This window comes from Chanodichthys erythropterus, chromosome 4 (genome assembly GCF_024489055.1).
Source record: "Chanodichthys erythropterus isolate Z2021 chromosome 4, ASM2448905v1, whole genome shotgun sequence".
Classification (NCBI taxonomy): Eukaryota; Metazoa; Chordata; class Actinopteri; order Cypriniformes; family Xenocyprididae; genus Chanodichthys; species Chanodichthys erythropterus.
Genome location: NC_090224.1, coordinates 17,834,539 through 17,854,117, shown reverse-complemented (window position 1 = coordinate 17,854,117; position 19,579 = coordinate 17,834,539). Strand labels below are relative to the sequence as shown.

The following is a 19,579-nucleotide window of genomic DNA, read 5'->3' as shown; positions in this document are numbered from 1 at the left end:
TTGAAAGTGTTAATTATCTTGCTGTCAATGGAGGCCTCACTGAACCATCAGATTTCATCAAAAATATCTTAATTTGTGTTCTGAAGATGAACGAAGGTCTTACGGGTGTGGAACGACATGAGGGTGAGTAATAAATGACATAATTTTCATTTCTGGGTGAACTAACCCTTTAATGTTTTACGTACTTATATACTACTATTATTCAAAAGTTTGGGGTCTGTAAGATTTATTTATTTTTTTATGTTTTTGAAAGAAATCTGTGATGCTCACCAAGCCTGCATTTACTTGATGAAAAATACAGTAAAAACAGTACAATTACAATTATTTATTACAATTACAAACGTTAATTTTTGGGTGAACTATCCCTTTAATACACAGCTATGAGAAGTATAATTTTAGATCAATGATATCCCGCTATGGGCGGAGCTAAAACTGCATAAGAAAAAGCCATCAAATTTATGACATTGTGTTTGGCTAGAACTTGGCTTTACGTTCTTTCAAACCACACATGGATTTAATACAACTCTTTATCTGACATGGTAATTCTTGTTGAGGTCAAAGCATGGCTAAGAATTAATCTCTAAAGCCATTTTACGGCACAGGACGATGTGTGAACAATTAACAAAATCATCTCCAATTTCTGCTATCCTTTGTGGATCTCAGCTCCGGTCCACTGGCTGCAAAAGATCCAACAATCTGACAGAGACCAGCGGATTAAAATCTAAACACACACAGCTTTTCCAGATGGTCTCGATCTCGAATCATCCTGGAATTAATAAATACGACTCCATTAGGGTGCTCTCAAAGAGGAATTGGTACACAACATGCAAATTAGCCTTCAGTCAAGCTGGCCATAATTCCTTGGAGCAATTCTAATCTATTTCTGCTGGGCAGCTACCATTACTATTGTATTTGAGAACAGTGCACATAATTTCCCAAGAGGCCGTGCGTGAGCTCTCTACCATTGGCGTGCCAGCGTAATTTAGACACACAGCAGCTGTTCGGTGTGCCGTGTTCAATCACTGTGTATCCATCTCCTCTGAGCCGCCGTCACACACGACACATGACTGAACTGAACATTACGAGTCATTAGTCAGTACAGAGCTACTAGTTAATAATGGTATTGTATTAATTCAGTATTACACTGGAGATAAACCATTATTAGTAGTCATTATTTTGCAGCTAAAATACAGAGGTACTAAAACATTTTAAACGAAATTTATGGTCCAATCCAGTTTTTAATGGTTTTGCTTCAAAATAAAATAAAATAAATAAAAAGCATGTATTTATGAGTTTGAAATAAGCACACAAAATAAAATAATAGCACAAAAGTTAACCAAATGTAGAAATATAAATATTATAAACTAACATGGATTTATTTAAAGGTGCCCTAGAATGCTTTTTCACAAGATGTAATATAAGTCTAAGGTGTCCACTGAATGTGTCTGAAGTTTCAGCTCAAAATACCCCTTTTTTTTTTTTTTAATTATTATTAATTTTTGTATCTGCCTATTTTGGGGCATCATTAAATATGCACCGATTCAGGCTGCGGCCCCTTTAAATGCTCGCGCTCCCCGCCCCAAGCTCGCGACTCTATAATACATTGCATAAACAAAGTTCACACAGCTAATATAACCCTCAAAATGGATCTTTACTAAAGGTTGGTCATGCATGCTGCATGCATGCATCAGATCATGTCAGTATAGTATTTATTTGGATGTTTACATGTGATTCTAAATTAATTTGAGGCTATGCTCCGTGGCTAATGGGCTAATGCTACACTGTTGGAAAGATTTATAGAGAATGAAGTTGTTTATGAATTATACAGAGTGCAAGTGTTTAAAAATAAAAATAGCAACAGCTCATCTCCATGAATACAGTAATAAACGATGGTAACTTTAACCACATTTAACAGTACATTAACAACATGCTAAAGAAACATTTAGAAAGACAATTTACAAATATCACTAAATACATCATGATATCATGGATCATGTCAGTTATTATTGCTCCATCTGCCATTTTTCACTATTGTGCTTGCTTGCTTACCTAGTCTGATGATTCAGCTGTGCACAGATCCAGACGTTAATACTGGCTGCCCTTGTCTAATGCCTTGAACATGAGCTGGCATATGCAAATATTGGGGGCGTACATATTAATGATCCCGACTGTTACGTAACAGTTTGTTATGTTGAGATTCGCTTGTTCTTCTGAGGTCTTTTAAACAAATGAGATTTCAAAACAATGGTGTTTGAGACTCACTGTATGACATTTCCATGTACTGAACTCTTGTTATTCAACTATGCCGAGATAAATTCAATTTTCAATTCTATGGCACCTTTAAGTTTGAAATCAGCACACAAAATAAAATTAAATCAAATTCAATTTAAAATAAATTTAAATTTAAAATAAAATAAATATAAAATAAAATAAAAAAAGGAATTCATCAGGAAAATCCATATTTTATGTAGCGTCGGCTTGTATATCTCTTCAAATACAGCTAATAAAATATTATCTAATGAAAGTGTGTAGCATGCTATCATGTGGTACAATTACCACAGCAACAGCCAACAATACATTGTATGGGTCAAAATGATAATTTTTTCTTTTATGCCCAAAATCCTTGCTAAGGACTTCATTTGGACAACTTTAAAAGGCGATTTTCTCAATATTTTGATTTTTTTTGCACCCTCAGATTCCAGATTTTCAAATAGTTGTATCTCAACCAAATATTGTCCTACCCTAACAAACCTTATCAAGCTTATTTATTCAGCTTTCAGATGATGTATAAATCTCAATTTCTTATGACTGGTTTTGTGGTCCAGGGTCACAAAAATGGGTATGCCCAATCTTTTTGCTTGTGCACATGAAGCACACATGTAATTTGATAAATTGCACAACCAGCAGGACCATAATGTCTTTGAACATCATATTGATCTGTGTGTGTGCGTCACTCAACCTCTATCAGGCGGGTCTTGTCGTAGTCTTTGCGGTGCAGGTAAATACACTGGCTGAGCACTGAGTAAACTCTCTCCAGATGATCCACACTGAAGCCCTCACTTTTCACAACCACCTGCTCCAACAAAGCCTGAAACACAAGAAAATATAACACAATTCAACATCATTTTGTGGGTCAAGGAACACTTACTCGTGTTCATGTTATTCCAAACCTGTGTGACTGAAATTTTTCCATGCAATTACAATTAACATGGAGTGAAGCTTTATATGACTAATGTGCTTTATTCCAAGTCATCTGAAGTATGACAGCTTTGTGTGAGGAACAGACTGAGGGCGTTTTTACACCCGGCTCGTTTGGAGAGTTTGTTTGGTGCGTTTTCTGCCTTAGTTCGGTTAGGCATAAATAACAGCAATCATGCTCGGATCAATACCAAAACAATTGCTCCGAGATCACCGACTGAGGTTTCTCGGCCCGATTGAAAAGGAACTATGGAGTGGTTGAGGTGAGAAAGCAATCTGACCCAATGAACCAAGTTGTATCATTATTCATAATTTGGTTGAAAACCAAAGAGCACCTCTTTATCTTAAAATGTTGTGTAATTGCTCTCCCGACGAAGCATTGATTCCAGCTCTAGTTGCATGAATTATACATATATAATTTTAAATATATATAATCTATCAGTCAAAGCAGGAATCAAGGCTACATTCATAGTGTTTGCGTGTGTCACGACAGCAACAGGAAAACTCAAAATAAGCCCGTGGAGTGAACTTGTCAATCCATCTTGATGGATGACACAGACCAATAAGAGGACAGGTTTACTGACATGTGGTACGCTTTGAAATGTTGCCTTCTGAAAGCGAACCGAACGAAGAAATTAAGCAATGAACAGATTAAGTCCCTGTTTCGGAACAAAGCAAACAATCTACAAGTATGAAAAAGCCCTGAGAGAGGTTCATGAATGAATCTTTCTTTTGAGTCAAATCTTTCTAATAAATTGGTTGATTAGGGTTCACAAACCCAGTCTGAATAATGCATTTGAATTAAACTGATCTGGTTCTCGAATTCAACTTACTAACTGATTCCCTTTGCAGTGGTTAACAGCTCAGCGAGGGAAAGATTATCAGCAAAAATAACTTAATTTTCAGTCTGTTCCTCGCACAAAGCTTCAGAAGACTATTTAAACACTAATTTTATAGTGCTTTTGTGTCAGTTTTTGCTTGAACTCTTACATTTTAATTGCATGGAAAACCACAAAAAGTCTTTAGAATTTCTCATGTTTGTGCTCCACGAGTGTGGAGCGACATTAGGGTGGATGAGTGAATAATGACCACTTTGATGAGTATGGTAAGATTTGTATGGAAGATCTGAATCTGCCAGATTTGCCAATGCAGAAGTAATGTTCATAGCTTGTATGCTTATTAGTGTTTGATTTGTTCATGGCAGGAATAATGCCTTGGGTTTATTTTTGTTTTCAGAGAGAAAAGCTCTTACACTTAAATTAGTCATTTTTATTGACGTAAAATCTGGCTCTAAAGCAGGCATCTGGAAGTGAAGTAATGAATTAATCACATATAATGCTCACATACACACGCATCAAGCATTTTTGTAAAGTTTATGCTGACATATGAGAGATACAGTCTGTCTCTCATTCTGATTTTCTTGGGGAAATTTGACCTGCACCTGCTAACATAGAACATTTCAGTCAAGCATTAAAGCCGCTGATGAATGTGCATCCTGTGGTTTGCTGTGCTGTTGGAAAATAACTGTGGTGTTTGGAATAGTCTTGAAACTTTGATTTAAATTTGAAGTTGAAGTTTAATGGCATTGTTTTAGTTTCTGGTGACCAAGCTACAAACATGCAGTGAAAGAAAATGGGAGCAGACAGGTGTGGTGGAGGCATCCTCACAGGTGCCAAATCCAGCTCATCACAGCAAACAACTGAACCTACTATGAACAGAGTCGGTTAGGGTCGGTTCTGAACAAAATATTATCATTTCAAACATTTAAAGATCCTTTAGGTGTGTAAAATTACAACAACTGTCTGAATGGATTACAAAACAGCATTTTGTAACAAATCTATATATCGACAAATATTTTTATGAATGAAAATAAACATGCAGGTTAACAATGCTGTTAATTAATACCAATTAATTGAATTAAAAACAGTGCTAGAATTTAATTAAACAACTTAATTTTGCTTTTGACATGAAATAATTTGAATCCATCTACAATGGCTGTCTTGTTGAAATGAAAAGTTAAAGTTGAAAAGTTACTCTGACTGAAAAAAAGGCATGCCGATTTAAGCTATTCTAAATATTGTTAAATGGCTGAAAAACAGAACTTTTAAAAAAATATGATATAGGCCTAGTTATATACCGATCATCCAAATTTAAGAAATGTAATGGACTGAAAAGGATTCATGGAAATTACAGTAACACGGCTCTATTCTGTCATTTTCAACAGGAATATATTTTAAGAAACTGCTATCAACTTCCTCTATAGACCTGTTGCTTTGTTAAATGTACACATGAGAACTGCATAAAAAACTGAGCAGGAAAATAAATGAACATTAACCAAGAAGGTAACCTCCAAAAGATAGTTTGACCAGCACAGCTGTCACAACAACTGTGACAACATTGACTCCCCAACACGTACACCCAAGAAGAGAGGTCAGCCATCTTCAAAAGCAATTACGATCAAGCCGACAGCTAATTAAGGCACATCATAATTACCATCCAATTCATGCGCAGCACCAGAATGCAAGTATTTACTGTTTGCACTCGGTTTAATTAAAACACCTCAAACTTAGCAGTGGCCTTTCAATTGACATGTTCATCATAACCATCCTCCGGCCAATCATGAGCTCATCAAATCGCGCAGGGACAAGTTATTACTCAAACTGCATTGGTCTGATTCAACATAAACAGTGCCAGTTTCTGATAAGGTTGGAGCCGGAAAGAAAAAAAGAGCACACAAGCACAAAGCAGAATGTGTCGAGATTACCAAAATACAGCAGTAATTGAGGATTCAGGTTTGGTTTTGGGGAGACATTAAACGCATCCCCTACGGATAGATTTGAAACCATATCTCTGCAGTGCGATGACAGCCTCTGAACCAATGAAAACAACCAAACGTCTTCATTAAAAACCACTAGAGGACATTGAAGGCAAATATCAGCATACTGAAGAGCAACAGCACCAGAAAACAACCCGCTGCTCAGTCTAAGCGTGGAAACAACCAAAGATCGTAATATAGAGACATTATAAGTGACTTTATTAGTTTGTGTCAGTTCCAAACTTAAAAATAATAATAATAATAATAATAATAATTGAATAATTGAAATGCACTTCACATTTTACACTATAGACACACACACAGGTGTTGGTCATATAATTAGAATATCATCAAAAAGTTGATTTATTTCACCAATTCCATTCAAAAAGTGAAACTTGTAAATTATATTCATTCATTACACACAGACTGATATATTTCAAATGTTTATTTCTTTTAATTTTGTTGATTATAACTGACAAGGAAAATCCCAAATTCAGTATCTTGGAAAATTAGAATATTGTAAAAAGGTTCACTATTGAAGACACCTGGTGCCACACTCTAATCAGCTAATTAACTCAAAACACCTGCAAAGGCCTTTAAATGGTCTCTCAGTCTAGTTCTGTAGGCTTCACTATCATGGAGAAGACTGCTGACTTGACAGTTGTCCAAAAGACAACCACTGACACCTTGCACAAGGAGGGCAAGACACAAAAGGTCATTGCAAAAGAGGCTGGCTGTTCACAGTGCTCTGTGTCCAAGCACATTAATAGAGAGGTGAAGGGAAGGAAAAGATGTGGTAGAAAAAAAGTGTACAAGCAATAGGAATAACCGCACCCTGGAGAGGACTGTGAAATAAAACCCATTCAAAAATGTGGGGGAGATTCACAAAGAGTGGACTGCAGCTGGAGTCAGTGCTTCAAGAACCACTACGCACAGACGTATGCAAGACATGGGTTTCAGCTGTCGCATTCCTTGTGTCAAGCCACTCGTGAACAAGAGACAGCGTCAGAAGTGTCTCGCCTGGTCTAAAGACAAAAAGGACTGGACTGCTGCTGAGTGGTCCAAAGTTAAGTTCACTGATGAAAGTAAATTTTGCATTTCCTTTGGAAATCAGGGTCCCAGAGTCTGGAGGAGGAGAGGAGAGGCACACAATCCACATTGCTTGAGGTCCAGTGTAAAGTTTCCACAGTCAGTGATGGTTTGGGGTGCCATGTCATCTGCTGGTGTTGGTCCACTGTGTTTTCTGAGGTCCAAGGTCAACGCAACCGTATACCAGGAAGTTTTAAAGCACTTCATACTTCCTGTTGCTGACCAACTTTATGGAGATGCAGATTTCATTTTCCAGCAGGACTTGGCACCTGCACACAGTGCCAAAGCTACCAGTACCTGGTTTAAGGACCATGGTATCCCTGTTCTTAATTGGCCAGCAAACTCGCCTGACCTTAACCCCATAGAAAATCTATGTAAACATTTCACGTTGCCATAATGCCACTGACACACACACACACACACACACACACACACACACACACACACACACATATATATATATATATATATATATATATATATATATATATATATATATATATATATATATATATATATATATATATATATATATACACACACACACGTGTGTGTGTGTGTCAATGGCATTATGGCAACGTACATGGCAACGTAACATGTTATGAATGGTAGGAGAGAAAATTTTAAATAATTAGCAGTAAATATGACAATTTGCTAACATTTAAATTGCAGGGATTGTCTGTGGACACCTGCTGTTTCTCTGTGTCGTTACTCATCTGTGTCACTGACTGTGGGAGAGCGGTCATGGATGGCAGACACTCTCCATCAACCCTGAATAGAACGATAATCCTAGCTTTAAAAGACTTGTTCACACAGTCCATTTGACTTTCGCTAAAAGACTTGTTTTGTAATAACCTGACCAGCCCAGGCATCAATCTCACAGATGGAGTGATACAGAGGCATTAATTTGTGGGAGTACAGAACACAATCCGGTCAACTAACAGGAAGATTTAAAATTTCACAGCAAAGTTAAAGCTTCGAAAACATTTTATTCTATGAAGTATTCAAAAAGAAAAGAAAATTACAGTAACTGCTGAATGAAGCCATGCTTCACCAACCTACACATAGAAACAAAGGCCAGCAAGTTATAAATATTTTGCAGTATAAAAGTGCAAAGCAAACCTACATTAAAAAAAGAGAAAAACTAAAAATCTTCTCAAGGAAGGTCTAAAGAAAAACATCACAACACACTGACATATGCTGCTTTAAAAGTTTATCAAAAACTGTTTGCTTCAAAAGCAAAAAGCCAAAAAGTTATTTTTGAAAAAGTTTTTTTTTTTTTTTTTTTTTTACTTTGGGACCATTAGGTTTAAAAGTGTTGTATTAATACAACCAGTACTGTACTGTTCTTATTACTGAGGACTATAATTGTTGAATAATTCAGTCATTATTAAGGCTCAAACGAGCTAGATTCACACGGGCCATGATTAAAGGGTTAGTTCACCCAAAAATGAAAATTCTGTCATTAATTACTCACCCTCATGTCGTTCTACACCCGTAAGACCTGATTCGGAGCGCCAAAATCGCATGATTTCAGCAGTTTGGCGGTTTGATACACGATCCAAATCATGATTCGATTTGCAAAGCTCCGAAGCTTCATGAAGGCTCACTGAGCCACCGGATTTCATAAAAAAATATCTTAATTTGTTTTCTGAAGATGAACAAAGGTCTTATGGGTGTGGAATGACATGAGGGTGAGTAATTAATGACAGAATTTTCATTTTTGGTGAACTAACCCTTTAAGGCAGAAATGTTGAGTAAAAAATAAAGGAGAAGAGCACTTCTCTGTTCTTAATTTTAATACAAATCTCTCATGTGCTCCAGCTGCAGAACATGTATAATACATTCGACTAAGACAAACCGAAAGCTGAAATGGTCAAGTTAGAGAAGTGGAACAAGTGATGCAACTATTGTGGAAGATCCAAAAGATGAACTGTGTAAAATTAAACCTTCGAGATCAATTTGAGACACACAAGGCTGTATTGTGCTGCACTGGGTAATATTACTATTTCACAGTGAGATGGAAAAGATATTTCTTTTTATTCTTGAAAAAAGTAGACTTTAGACCACAGATATTAAAATAATAGTTCACCCAGAAATGAAAAGAATATAAAAAGCACCATAAAAGCAGTCCAAACAACCTATGCAATGTCTTCAAAGTTCTTTTTAAGCTACAATATAAGATAGCTTTGCATTAGAAACGGACAGAAATGGACTACAAAAGGCGTGGGCTAAAAAAAGAATGGGGGTAAACACCACTGGTTCTAAAGAGATCAAAAAATGACCAAAATGCACATCACAAACTAAAAAATAATCAGTAAAAATATTGATTACAGCTGAAAAGCATACAACTAAAAACTTTTTTTGTTGTTGTTAAAGAGTCTGTGCTGCTCATCTTTGCGTCATCAGCACGACACAGCAACTGCCAGGTTCGACATAAAATCAATTGCCTCTGGACTTAATGTGACACATATCAAACAAAGTTTAAAAAAACAAGTTTATACACTTAAACTTAAGGTTTGAACTGCCACATGTAATAATGTCTTATGCAGTCTGCTGTGCTGTCCAAAATGTCAAATCTGTAACTCTTGTTCTGAAACAAGGGTTAGGGTTCGGCCGATCAGAACCAATTACATGTTTGCTTCTCGTCTTGTCATATTCAGTGACAGCAGCAGTAAAGCAAAGATATCATCAAACTGGCATGACATTTCCATTTAGTTTCTTTGGAAACCAGAAAAGCGTAGCGCCAGATCACAGTCCAAACAAATACTTGTACATACAGCTTCTGGTGGTGCGCAGATCCAAAGATAACTCCAAGATCAAAAAGACACAAAAGATCCGCACACAAGAATAAAGTCAAAAAAGTTTAAAATAATTTATTTTCTAGAGGACACAAAAAGTGCAAGTGCAAAGTGCAAAACGATTTTGGGATCAACCCTCAGTGCCATGATTCCAAGCATACACCTGTATCCATTTAATAAGCTTATTACCATAATCATTATAGAGAGCCGGACCTCTAATACTAACGCCATAAAGGTAAACAGATACACTCAATCAATGTTATATACAAGGTCCAGCTCTCTATAATGATTGGAAGGTGTTTGCTTGGAATCATGGCACTGATGAAGGGTTGATCCCGAAACGTTTTGCACTTGCACTTTTTGTGGCCTCTGGAAAATAAATTATTTTGAGCTTTTTTGACTTTATTCTCGTGTGCGGATCTTTCATGTCTTTTTGATCATTTAGTTTCTTTGTAATGGCCGTGCATCTATTCTTTGTGTACTACAATGCATCAAAAAAAAAAAAAAAAACAGAAAACAATGGACGCACCACGGCTCATTAGCACATAAATGGTGTAATGCCTCGTCATCATAGTTCCTGTGTCTAAACAAAGATGACTAGTGTAATTTCTTAAATACTAAGACAGATGTTCTATAAACACCTTTTCCAAGTGTCTGGATAGAGTGCTGTTCTTAGCTTGGCAAGTTTGGCCAAATACATGCACAAGCACGTTTAAGTTTTGGGGCAAATGATACCCTAGCATAGCACACGTTTATGTTTGGCTAGCGCTGAACCATAGCAAATTATGTGTTGCAGGTTGGCAAGATCTATTTCCTGGCATGTGTTTTCCATCAGTTTAGTCAAGAGATAATTTATTTTAGCTCTCTTCACACTCAAACATTCAGTGTTGCTGAGAAAGCAGAAGAAATAACTGACAGAAAAAGCTGAAATCAGGAAAATATAAATAAATCCAATTATCATATTTAACTGAATTAATTACATTGACAATACTGAGTTCATTTAGACATTTTGCACAAACACACACATACTTGTGTTTTCTCTTTATTACGACAGGTGGTCTAATAAATTTGTTAAGCTCTCTCTCTCTCTCTGTGTGTGTGTGTGTGTGTGTGTGTGTGTGTGTGTGTGTCTGTGTGTGTGTGTGTGTGTGTGTGTGTGTGTGTGTGTGTCTGTGTCTGTGTGTGTGTGTGTGTATATGTATATGTATACATAGTGATAACAGTACTCCTACCTTTTTCTCCATTTGTATCATTCTGCTTGAAGCAACTGTCATTGCAACAGTTTTTTTTTTTTTTTTGTTACACATACTATGCTTTTGTTACCACAAACTGTAGTTTTAAGAGGTTTTTAAGCAAAAATGTAGTTGTTTAGAGCTGAAATATGCAACAAATTTAATCATAGCTCCTATTTTACAATATGTTTAGATGTTTTCGGAGATGCAAGCTCCAGGCCGCTCAGTGCTCATGTACCCGCCAAGAACAGCTTCATCTCAGACAGTGCTTCGGGTGTTTGCTGCTGTGTCTTATAGTGGTTAAACATGACATATAATTAATTTTGGGTACATAAAATGGGCAGTCTTTGGTCTTATTAATCTATTATGTGTTCCCGAGCAAATCGATTTGGGCTATGTTAAATATAATTATTTAATATTAAGGCTATATTTAACTTACATCCTGTAGAGCACTGCTTTTGTACATTTGACTGAATTGTACAAATGTTTTTATTTCCTATTGTCATTTATAATGGGTATTGTTGTTCATTTAAATACTGTTGTTCAATAAATATTTTATATAAATAATATCTTGTATTCGGTAAGGGTCCATTAGTGCGTTATATGGATTGAGTGAAAGTTACATTAATATGCCATTAGACGGCGGCAAACTTTACAAGTGAATAAGTCAGTGAGTCGCAAGAGACTTTTAAATTGAAGGAGACTTTTGTAAACAAAGGATGTTGTTTTAGCACTGTTATGGAAATTCCCTTAAAAGCTTAGTTCACCAAAAAATAAAAATGTCATTACTCACCCTCATGTTGTTCTTCACCCGTAAGACCTTCGTTCATCTTCAGAACACAAATTAAGATATTTTTGATGAAATCCGATGGCTCAGTGAGGCCTCCATAGACAGCAAGTTACTTAATAATAAGAAGAGCCTTAATAATATAAAGACCTTAATAAAATAAAGAGACAAGAATACTATTGTGCACCAAAAAAAAAAAAAAAAACGAAATAACGACTTTTCAACAATATCTAGTGATGGATGATTTCAATATTAAGGTAGAACCACTGTAGTCACATGAACTGTTTTAAATATGTCTTTAGTAGCTTTCTGGACACTGAAAGTGTAAATTAATTTGCTGTCTATGCAGGCCTCCATGAGCCATCAGATTTCATCAAAAAATATCTTAATTTGTGTTGCAAAGATGAACAAAGGTTTTACAGGTGTGGAACGACACGAGGGTGAGTAATAAATTACATTATTTTCGTTTTTGGGTGAACTAACCCTTTAACTGTAAATCAGACAAATACAAAGATTACTTTCCTCAGCGGACATTCAAATGGATTTTTATAATGGATACAATATTATTGACATTGACCTGAAGAATGAATGTTATATCAAGCACAGGTAATGCTCACCCAGGTGAGCTCTCTCTCTCTCCCTCTCTCAGTAATTCTGTACAAAATACAATGAGTTTTTACAATGAGCCCCTCCAATACAATGGAGCAAAATGCCTGACACATATTAGAAATCACAGCCAGCCGAATCACAGCCATGAAGATATGCAGCCATATCGCACATATATAAACATAAAAATACTACTATGATGTATAAATACTTAAAGGTACAATTTGTGATATTTTTTCCGCTAGAGGTCGCTAGAAGCCTATTCAAAACAAAGGCCTAGTTTGATGACGTAAAGTTTTAGAGCGGAAACTTGGGACATGTGGTCTCCATCTCAACGGACGGTGCAAAAGAATAGGGATTGGAGTCTGGAAGAACTCATGTTCGTGGATGCGATTATTAACGTTACTGTAGTATGAAGCAGAGCAGGACTGAGTGTTGCGGGAGCTGAACGAGGAGCTGGAGCGATTGATCAACACACGCCTCACGAGCAGCGGGACTTTTATTATGACACAGTCACCGGCGCCGCTTCCGCTTTTCCGGTCATGAGTTTACGGGAGCTGTCCTTGTCGACAGAACCAGCAGCAGATGATAAACAGTAATTATGTTCCATAAATAAGTAACACAATCCACCATAAAACGTGCAAGAAGTAAATAAGGAACTGCTTGAAGCGAGCTAGTGGTTTGCTGGACGCTAGACTCTACTTCCGCATTTGTCCACGGCACTGTTGTCATGTGGTTTCTACGTCAGTAAAGGCGGTAACAAAGGTAACTGCGTCATTGACAGGCGACTGCACTGCCCCGTGTCACTGTTTAGAATGGGAATTTTCTCATGATTTACAAGTAGTTGAAAACATTAGAGATATTGTTAGTAATCAGCTGGACAAAATATATAACACTAGCCTAGTGGTTTTTGGATATTTTACTGCAAAAATTTTACAAATTGTACCTTTAACTCAAATAGAACACAAAATAAAAATGAGTATGAAGAAGAAAATGGAAAGTGCTAAATTGAAATAATAATGCTAAAACAAATGTATACAAAAGTCTCCCAAAAAATAGGCTTAATTTCGTATTTTTTATGTTGTGGTATGAAATGTGAGTCAGACTTGTTCTTGACAGGTTTTGTGAGATTCACCCAGCTAGAAGAACGAACAGGGAACATGTTTGACTGAAAACGGACCAATTTCTTTGGTCATGAGAACAGCAGACATGAATCTTGACATGCTATAATAAGCATGCTTTTAAGAAAACATTAAACGGGAGGATAAAACCTTTTACTGTGTCCAAGGCAAAGACAGATTTAGACAAGCATGTCTTCTTGTTGAGCGATGGAGCCATATGGCCACAATCATGTTAAAGATCCAGAGATGTCATCAAGAGAGAAGACAACCTTTCCAAATCTCCAGGCTCAACTTGTGTGGTTTTTAGCTGCCAAACACTGACACATGATGTGAAGCTGGCTTCTTGCGATGCACAAAAACACCAAGGCAAGATGAAACTCCAAGTTTGCTGTGACGGCCCTTTAATTTCAAATGTGTTTGAGGGCCGTGCTGCGCAGCAAAAATGTCAATAGTAATGAGCGCATCTCCAGTCAATGAATATGAATGAAGCACAGGAAAACAGCCCACTTTTCATTTCTAATATGTGTCAGGCATTTTGCCACCCCAAACAGGAGATACCTGTTTAAACGGCAACTCTCACCCCACTTCAACGGCAATTCAATTTGTTCCATAAGCCAGGGATGAAAAAGCAATTATTCACAGCATCCGTCACTTCACGATCTGTTTCTTAAAGATATCAGCCTTTTCTCGGTAAATGAACAAATAAGCCGGAGGATTAGTGCCACACGTGCTTCCGGGCCTTCGCCCCCCATCGCTTCACACAGCCCAATGGCCGGCGATCCGTGTAAGGAGTTCTCAGGGGGGGTTTCAGTGATGATGGTGCGATAGATGATGTGGCGGTGGGGTGTGTCGCATGTCGTCATGCGATAGAGCCGACTGCTCAGTCTCTTCTTCAGATGCTGTGGTCACCAGTCTGAGCACTACAGTTGGCACTTTGGTACTGGTGAGAAGAAAACTCAGCATGCCTGCCATTTGCTGTGTTGAAAGTGTAAGTCTCACACATATTTCAATCACTGTTTAGCAAACAGGATGTGCAGCATATTAAGTCACATTAAAGGGCGTGTTCCGAATGGCATACTTCCATACTACTCATAGAAATGCTACATGAATATATGCATGGAATAGCCGGATAACGTGCTATATTTGCATATTTGTGAAACTCTACTTTCAGGGCATAGTATAAGTAGGTGAATTGGGATAGAGCAACTCATTCAGCAATAAGAACTTGTTGAAAGATCCACTGGTGCTTTCCAGATTGGAACTACAGTTTTTTGTGCTTGTAAGAGGAGAAACAAAATCGACGATTGTTGCCCTAATTTGATGAAGTTGATAGAAAATAATTAAATGGAAAATGAATGACTTAGCGAATGAGAGTGAATGAATACCTCCAAAATTGCCTAATGATGATGATGATGAAGCAGTCTCCACACTGATGACTTTCTTTCCAAAATGAGTTGATGATTGGAGTGATTTCCCTCCTTCTGAGATCAGTGTATTACAGCACAGCTACAGTAATGCTAATGAGCATAGAGAGCTTATGGGATGTGCTTATGGATGTATGTTACCTCAGAACAATCACTGAAGACACCAGAAAACTATTTCCAACCCATTAACTTCGATAATTTGATGGGGGTTATAATATTGGTTTCAGAGGCAGAAAAAAACATTGCAATTTAATGTAAAGTAATTAAAGGGGTCATATAGTTCCACTTTTACAAGATGTAAAACAAGTCTCTGGGGTCTTCAGAGTGTGTATATGTAGTTTTAGCTCAAAATACCTCACAGATAATTTTTTATAGCATATTAAATTTGTCACTTTTTGAGGGTGAGCCAAAACCCTCAGTTTTTGTGTGTCCCTTTAAATGCAAATGAGCTGCTGCTCCCAAGAAGAGGGCGGAGTTTCAAGAGCTCATGTTAGCAGCAGCTCCGATTACCTCACGCAGACTCACTGAATACTATTCAGCCTTTTATGTTCAAACCGCAGTCAGACAATGATGGAGAGACTCAAGAAGAAGTGACAACATGTAGAATACAACAGGACGTTTCTGAACGGTTAGTTGATGAATTTATGTAGCTGATGTGGAGTTAACTATCTTAAAGTCATTGATTAGCATATTCTGTCATGATAATCTATAAATCACTCATGTGGGAACTGTTGTAAGATGCCTACAGAGCCAGAGAATATGCTGCATGAAGATAGAACAGGTATAGATTAGTTTAATTACGGTTAAAAGTTGTCATGTTGTAATCTTGCTTTTATGACATGTTATTGCATCAATGTTAGGTACTGTACTGCTATAACATGGCCTCACCCTTTGTTGCGTGTTCTTGAGGGCAGGGTTTATGTAAATTTTAGGGTTAGTGATGTCACTAACCCGGGAAGAAGCTCGTTGTAGTCCCTACCAGCTGTTTGTTGTAGCCCTTAAACAGAGAATTCTTCAAAAGAAAATATCTCGCTTTGCTCTGAACTTTCAGCGTCCTAACTTTGTAGATGTTGTGTATGCTCTAACAGCAACATTACACACTAACTAAAAAGGTGAAATCATAATCAAACACCCCTTTAAAACATATTTTAGTTCTTAAGAATAACTTAATTTCCACCTCACCTCGAGCCGCTGGTGGTCAACCACGAGAGCAGGAGGTGGCGGAAGTTGCACAGCCTCCTCGAGTCTGACAGCCAACTCCTCTGACTCTGGTTCGGATGGACCTTTACCACATTTCTTCCCTTTTGATGAACCTATAAAAACAAAGCATTATGGAAAAAACCTGAGCACGCAATACACGAGAAACAGACAACACCTGGTGAAGGAAAAGCATGTCTGTAGCCTTACAAGAGGAGACAAGTCCTCAGGGTGTTTCTGTTGGTGTATTTAACTCTCGGCAGGAGAAGCGCTCACAAGCAGATGGTGTTTTGAAGTCCAAGTACAGAGTATTTCTCTCCAAATTGTGATTAACCGTACAGTTGACTATCAATACTAGGAATTATTCATCAGTCCTGCATCTTTTTGGACATCTGTTAAAGCTAAAACTTTATTTTGGGCAGTTATTTATTTAACATTGCTTAATTGCATATGAGATTTACATATAATTATGTTTATTGCAGTGTTCTATGCATTTTAAAATTAAAAAATTGACTCTAAATTGACATTTTAAATATATGAAAATATATAATATGCTAAATTAGTACTTTGGCATTTGCCTAATCTAAAGGGCCATACCTTCTTTTTCATGGTCGCCATCAGACGTGGTTTCCTCCGTTGCCGCCACATTCTCCTCTGCATTGCATTCTGGGGCAGAAGGTTCTTTATGCTCTGCTCGTTTCTCTTTAAGTGCATCTATTTTAACAGAGTCTACCTTTGTTTCTTTATCTAGAGCATCACTGTACACGCTGTCCATAGATTCATTTCCATTCACACACTCCTGAGGTGCGGGGACCGTCGGGGCCTCAGATGGCTCCTTAACGTTGGGAGCCTCATCTGAGGGCGTCTCGATGGCCTCATCTTCGCCCTGAGGGTCCTGAGTGGCCGCTGGCTCGCAGGAGTTTTCCTCCTCTGTGGAGAGGACGTGTCCGTTGGCCTGGAGTGGTTGTTTGTCAGGATTTAGCTCCATTGCATCACATGATGACTCGTCCTGAGTGAGACAGGCATCACCTTGCAAAATTGCAGCAGAGTCCTCTGCTCCCTCTTCCTCATCTGGTTCATCATCTTCTTCTGCTTCCTCCTTTTTATAGCTCTTTTTCTTCCTGATGATGCCCCGCCCCCAAATCGGTCGCCGTCGCAGTTTTCGCTTTATGTTATCTGAAGACAAAGAAAGATTTGTGTTAAGTCAACTAAGACAACAAACAGGAAATGCATAATGTATTCATTCTGCAAAGAAATGAACAGGTCAGAAATGGCTCAATATGAAACTTTGTTAGGTTAGTTTTGGGGGAATACTCAAAGTCTTTTTTTTAGATGTAAATTATAAATTGAGATTTTCTTTTTATTTGTGAATGCAAAGTCCAAATAAATGATGTTCATATCATAATTGGATCATGATTGAAACCACATCAAGCATATAGTGTCCACAATAAGTGAATCTACAGCATTCATTTCAAACCCAGTTAAGCACCTTATTGAAACAGTTCTGACCTTGCAGAGTTTCTGCACATTTATTAAATCTAAAAATACATTTAAATAAATGTTATTATATTTAGAAAATAAATAACCATTTAAAAGTAAAAAATAAAATAAAATAAAATAAACAAGCAAGTGGCTTCAAAACTAACAAACATAGATAAAAAAGCCACACAAATCATTTTGATTTTATGAGGCTTTTAAATATGGCGTCTTCTCTAATTAAGGTCTACTGTTTCTGCATATTTAGATTTAAGAAATATAAAAATACATTGAAATAAAAAAAAAAACTATTATATATAAATAATTATATTTATTAGATAACCAAAATATAAAATAAAATAAAAGCTAACAGACATTAACTAAAAGCCACAAAACTCTTATTTTGATTTTTTGGGGTTTTTAAATGTGTCATCCACTGTACTCTGATTAAGGCCTACTGTAATATAAAAATTACTCAAAATTCGTAATGAGAGCAAATTCAACTTAAACTGTACAGTATCTACAGAAACACATGGAAACCTTTCGAGTTGTGCAGGGTCTTGCATTTTAATAACTTACATTCACCTCGCGATACTCGCTCCCTAATTACATGCAAAATCCCTGTCAAAATCACGAGTGTTGGAAGCAGGTCTAACCGTTCATTAGACATGACTGACTGCATGATGAACTTCTCACCCACATCTCTCATAGTCACTCAGATGACAACGAGAGAGAGAGAGAGAGAGAGAGAGAGAGAGAGACAGAGAGAGAGAGAGAGAGAGAGAGAGAGGGAAAAAAAAGGAAAAAAAAGTTGTCGTGACCGTCACCGGGGAGCTTATGCTGAGCGCTCCAGAAGCACGGCGAGAAAAATAGACAGAGGCGGGTGGGCCAATCTGTTAGCACTACATGACACCTGTCCACTGTGTAATTGGTCGGAGAGGGAGAGAAAGGGGCTATGGAGAAGAAAAAAAAAAAAGAGAAAAAAAAAAAAAAGAGGGGGAGCACTGCTCGGCACGCAGGAGGTCATGCTTAAAGTCATAATTGAAAACAATGGACGGCAGCCCAGATGTGCGCCATATATCAGAGCCCAAAAGGATTGGGCTAATTTTCCTCCTCCGGCTGCTGGTGTTTCCTACTGGGCTTTCAGTGACTGAGTAGTCACACTCCACTCACAATAATGGATTCCCACACCACCCCTCCTATTCTAAATACAACATTTTTTTTTTTTTTTTTTTTTTTTTTTTTTTTAAATCGGAGAGGTTGATTGCGAAACACTTTGTGCTCCCTTCGGATGTAATCAGAATGATCGAGTGAGGTGTGGGAGAGAGAGGGAACAAGCAAGTGGAAGAGAGAGAAAGAGAAGGACCTTGGAGATTGCCAACATATGGACGGAGAGAGAAGAAAGAGAGGGGGCGCATAAGTGAAAAATAGGGTGGAGTGGGGTGGGGGGGGGAGCTTTTCCATTTCCAAAAATGTAATAAAAACTTCAGGCTAAAGGTCTGATGCTGTAAAACTTTAACAGGCTTCATTCCACACATTCCTCTGCTCGATCCACAGCACTAGTCTGGAGTAACAGGTCTCGAGTTCAACAGTTGGGCTTTTACTGTCTCTACCTTCTGCAGTAACACTGTCTGAGATTCTTAACTGGAGAATATGTGTACCTCAGGTAGTTTGTAGATTTTTCGTAAAGGTTACTGGTAAGAGAATACAGTATTTGAGACGTTACTGTAAGTTGCTGTTTGAATGGGACATTTCGAGACTCACACCTGTAAGTAAATGCGGTTTTCAATCCCAAAAACTGACAGTGTGAACACAGCCTATATGTGCTACTCT

General features: G+C 37.5%; 1 protein-coding gene across 2 annotated transcripts in view; it reads right to left on the bottom strand.

The window, feature by feature from the left end:
- atad2b (ATPase family AAA domain containing 2B) overlaps nucleotides 1-19,579 on the bottom strand; it is a 103,792-nt gene that overhangs the window by 4,109 nt on the left and 80,104 nt on the right. For both annotated transcript variants that reach the window (XM_067384351.1, XM_067384352.1), the window contains exons 25-27: nucleotides 16,868-17,446; nucleotides 16,256-16,386; nucleotides 2,960-3,088 (exon numbers count right to left, since the gene is read on the bottom strand). In XM_067384351.1, coding sequence (XP_067240452.1) covers nucleotides 2,960-3,088; nucleotides 16,256-16,386; nucleotides 16,868-17,446 — 839 coding nt within the window. The remainder of the gene's footprint in view (nucleotides 1-2,959; nucleotides 3,089-16,255; nucleotides 16,387-16,867; nucleotides 17,447-19,579) is intronic.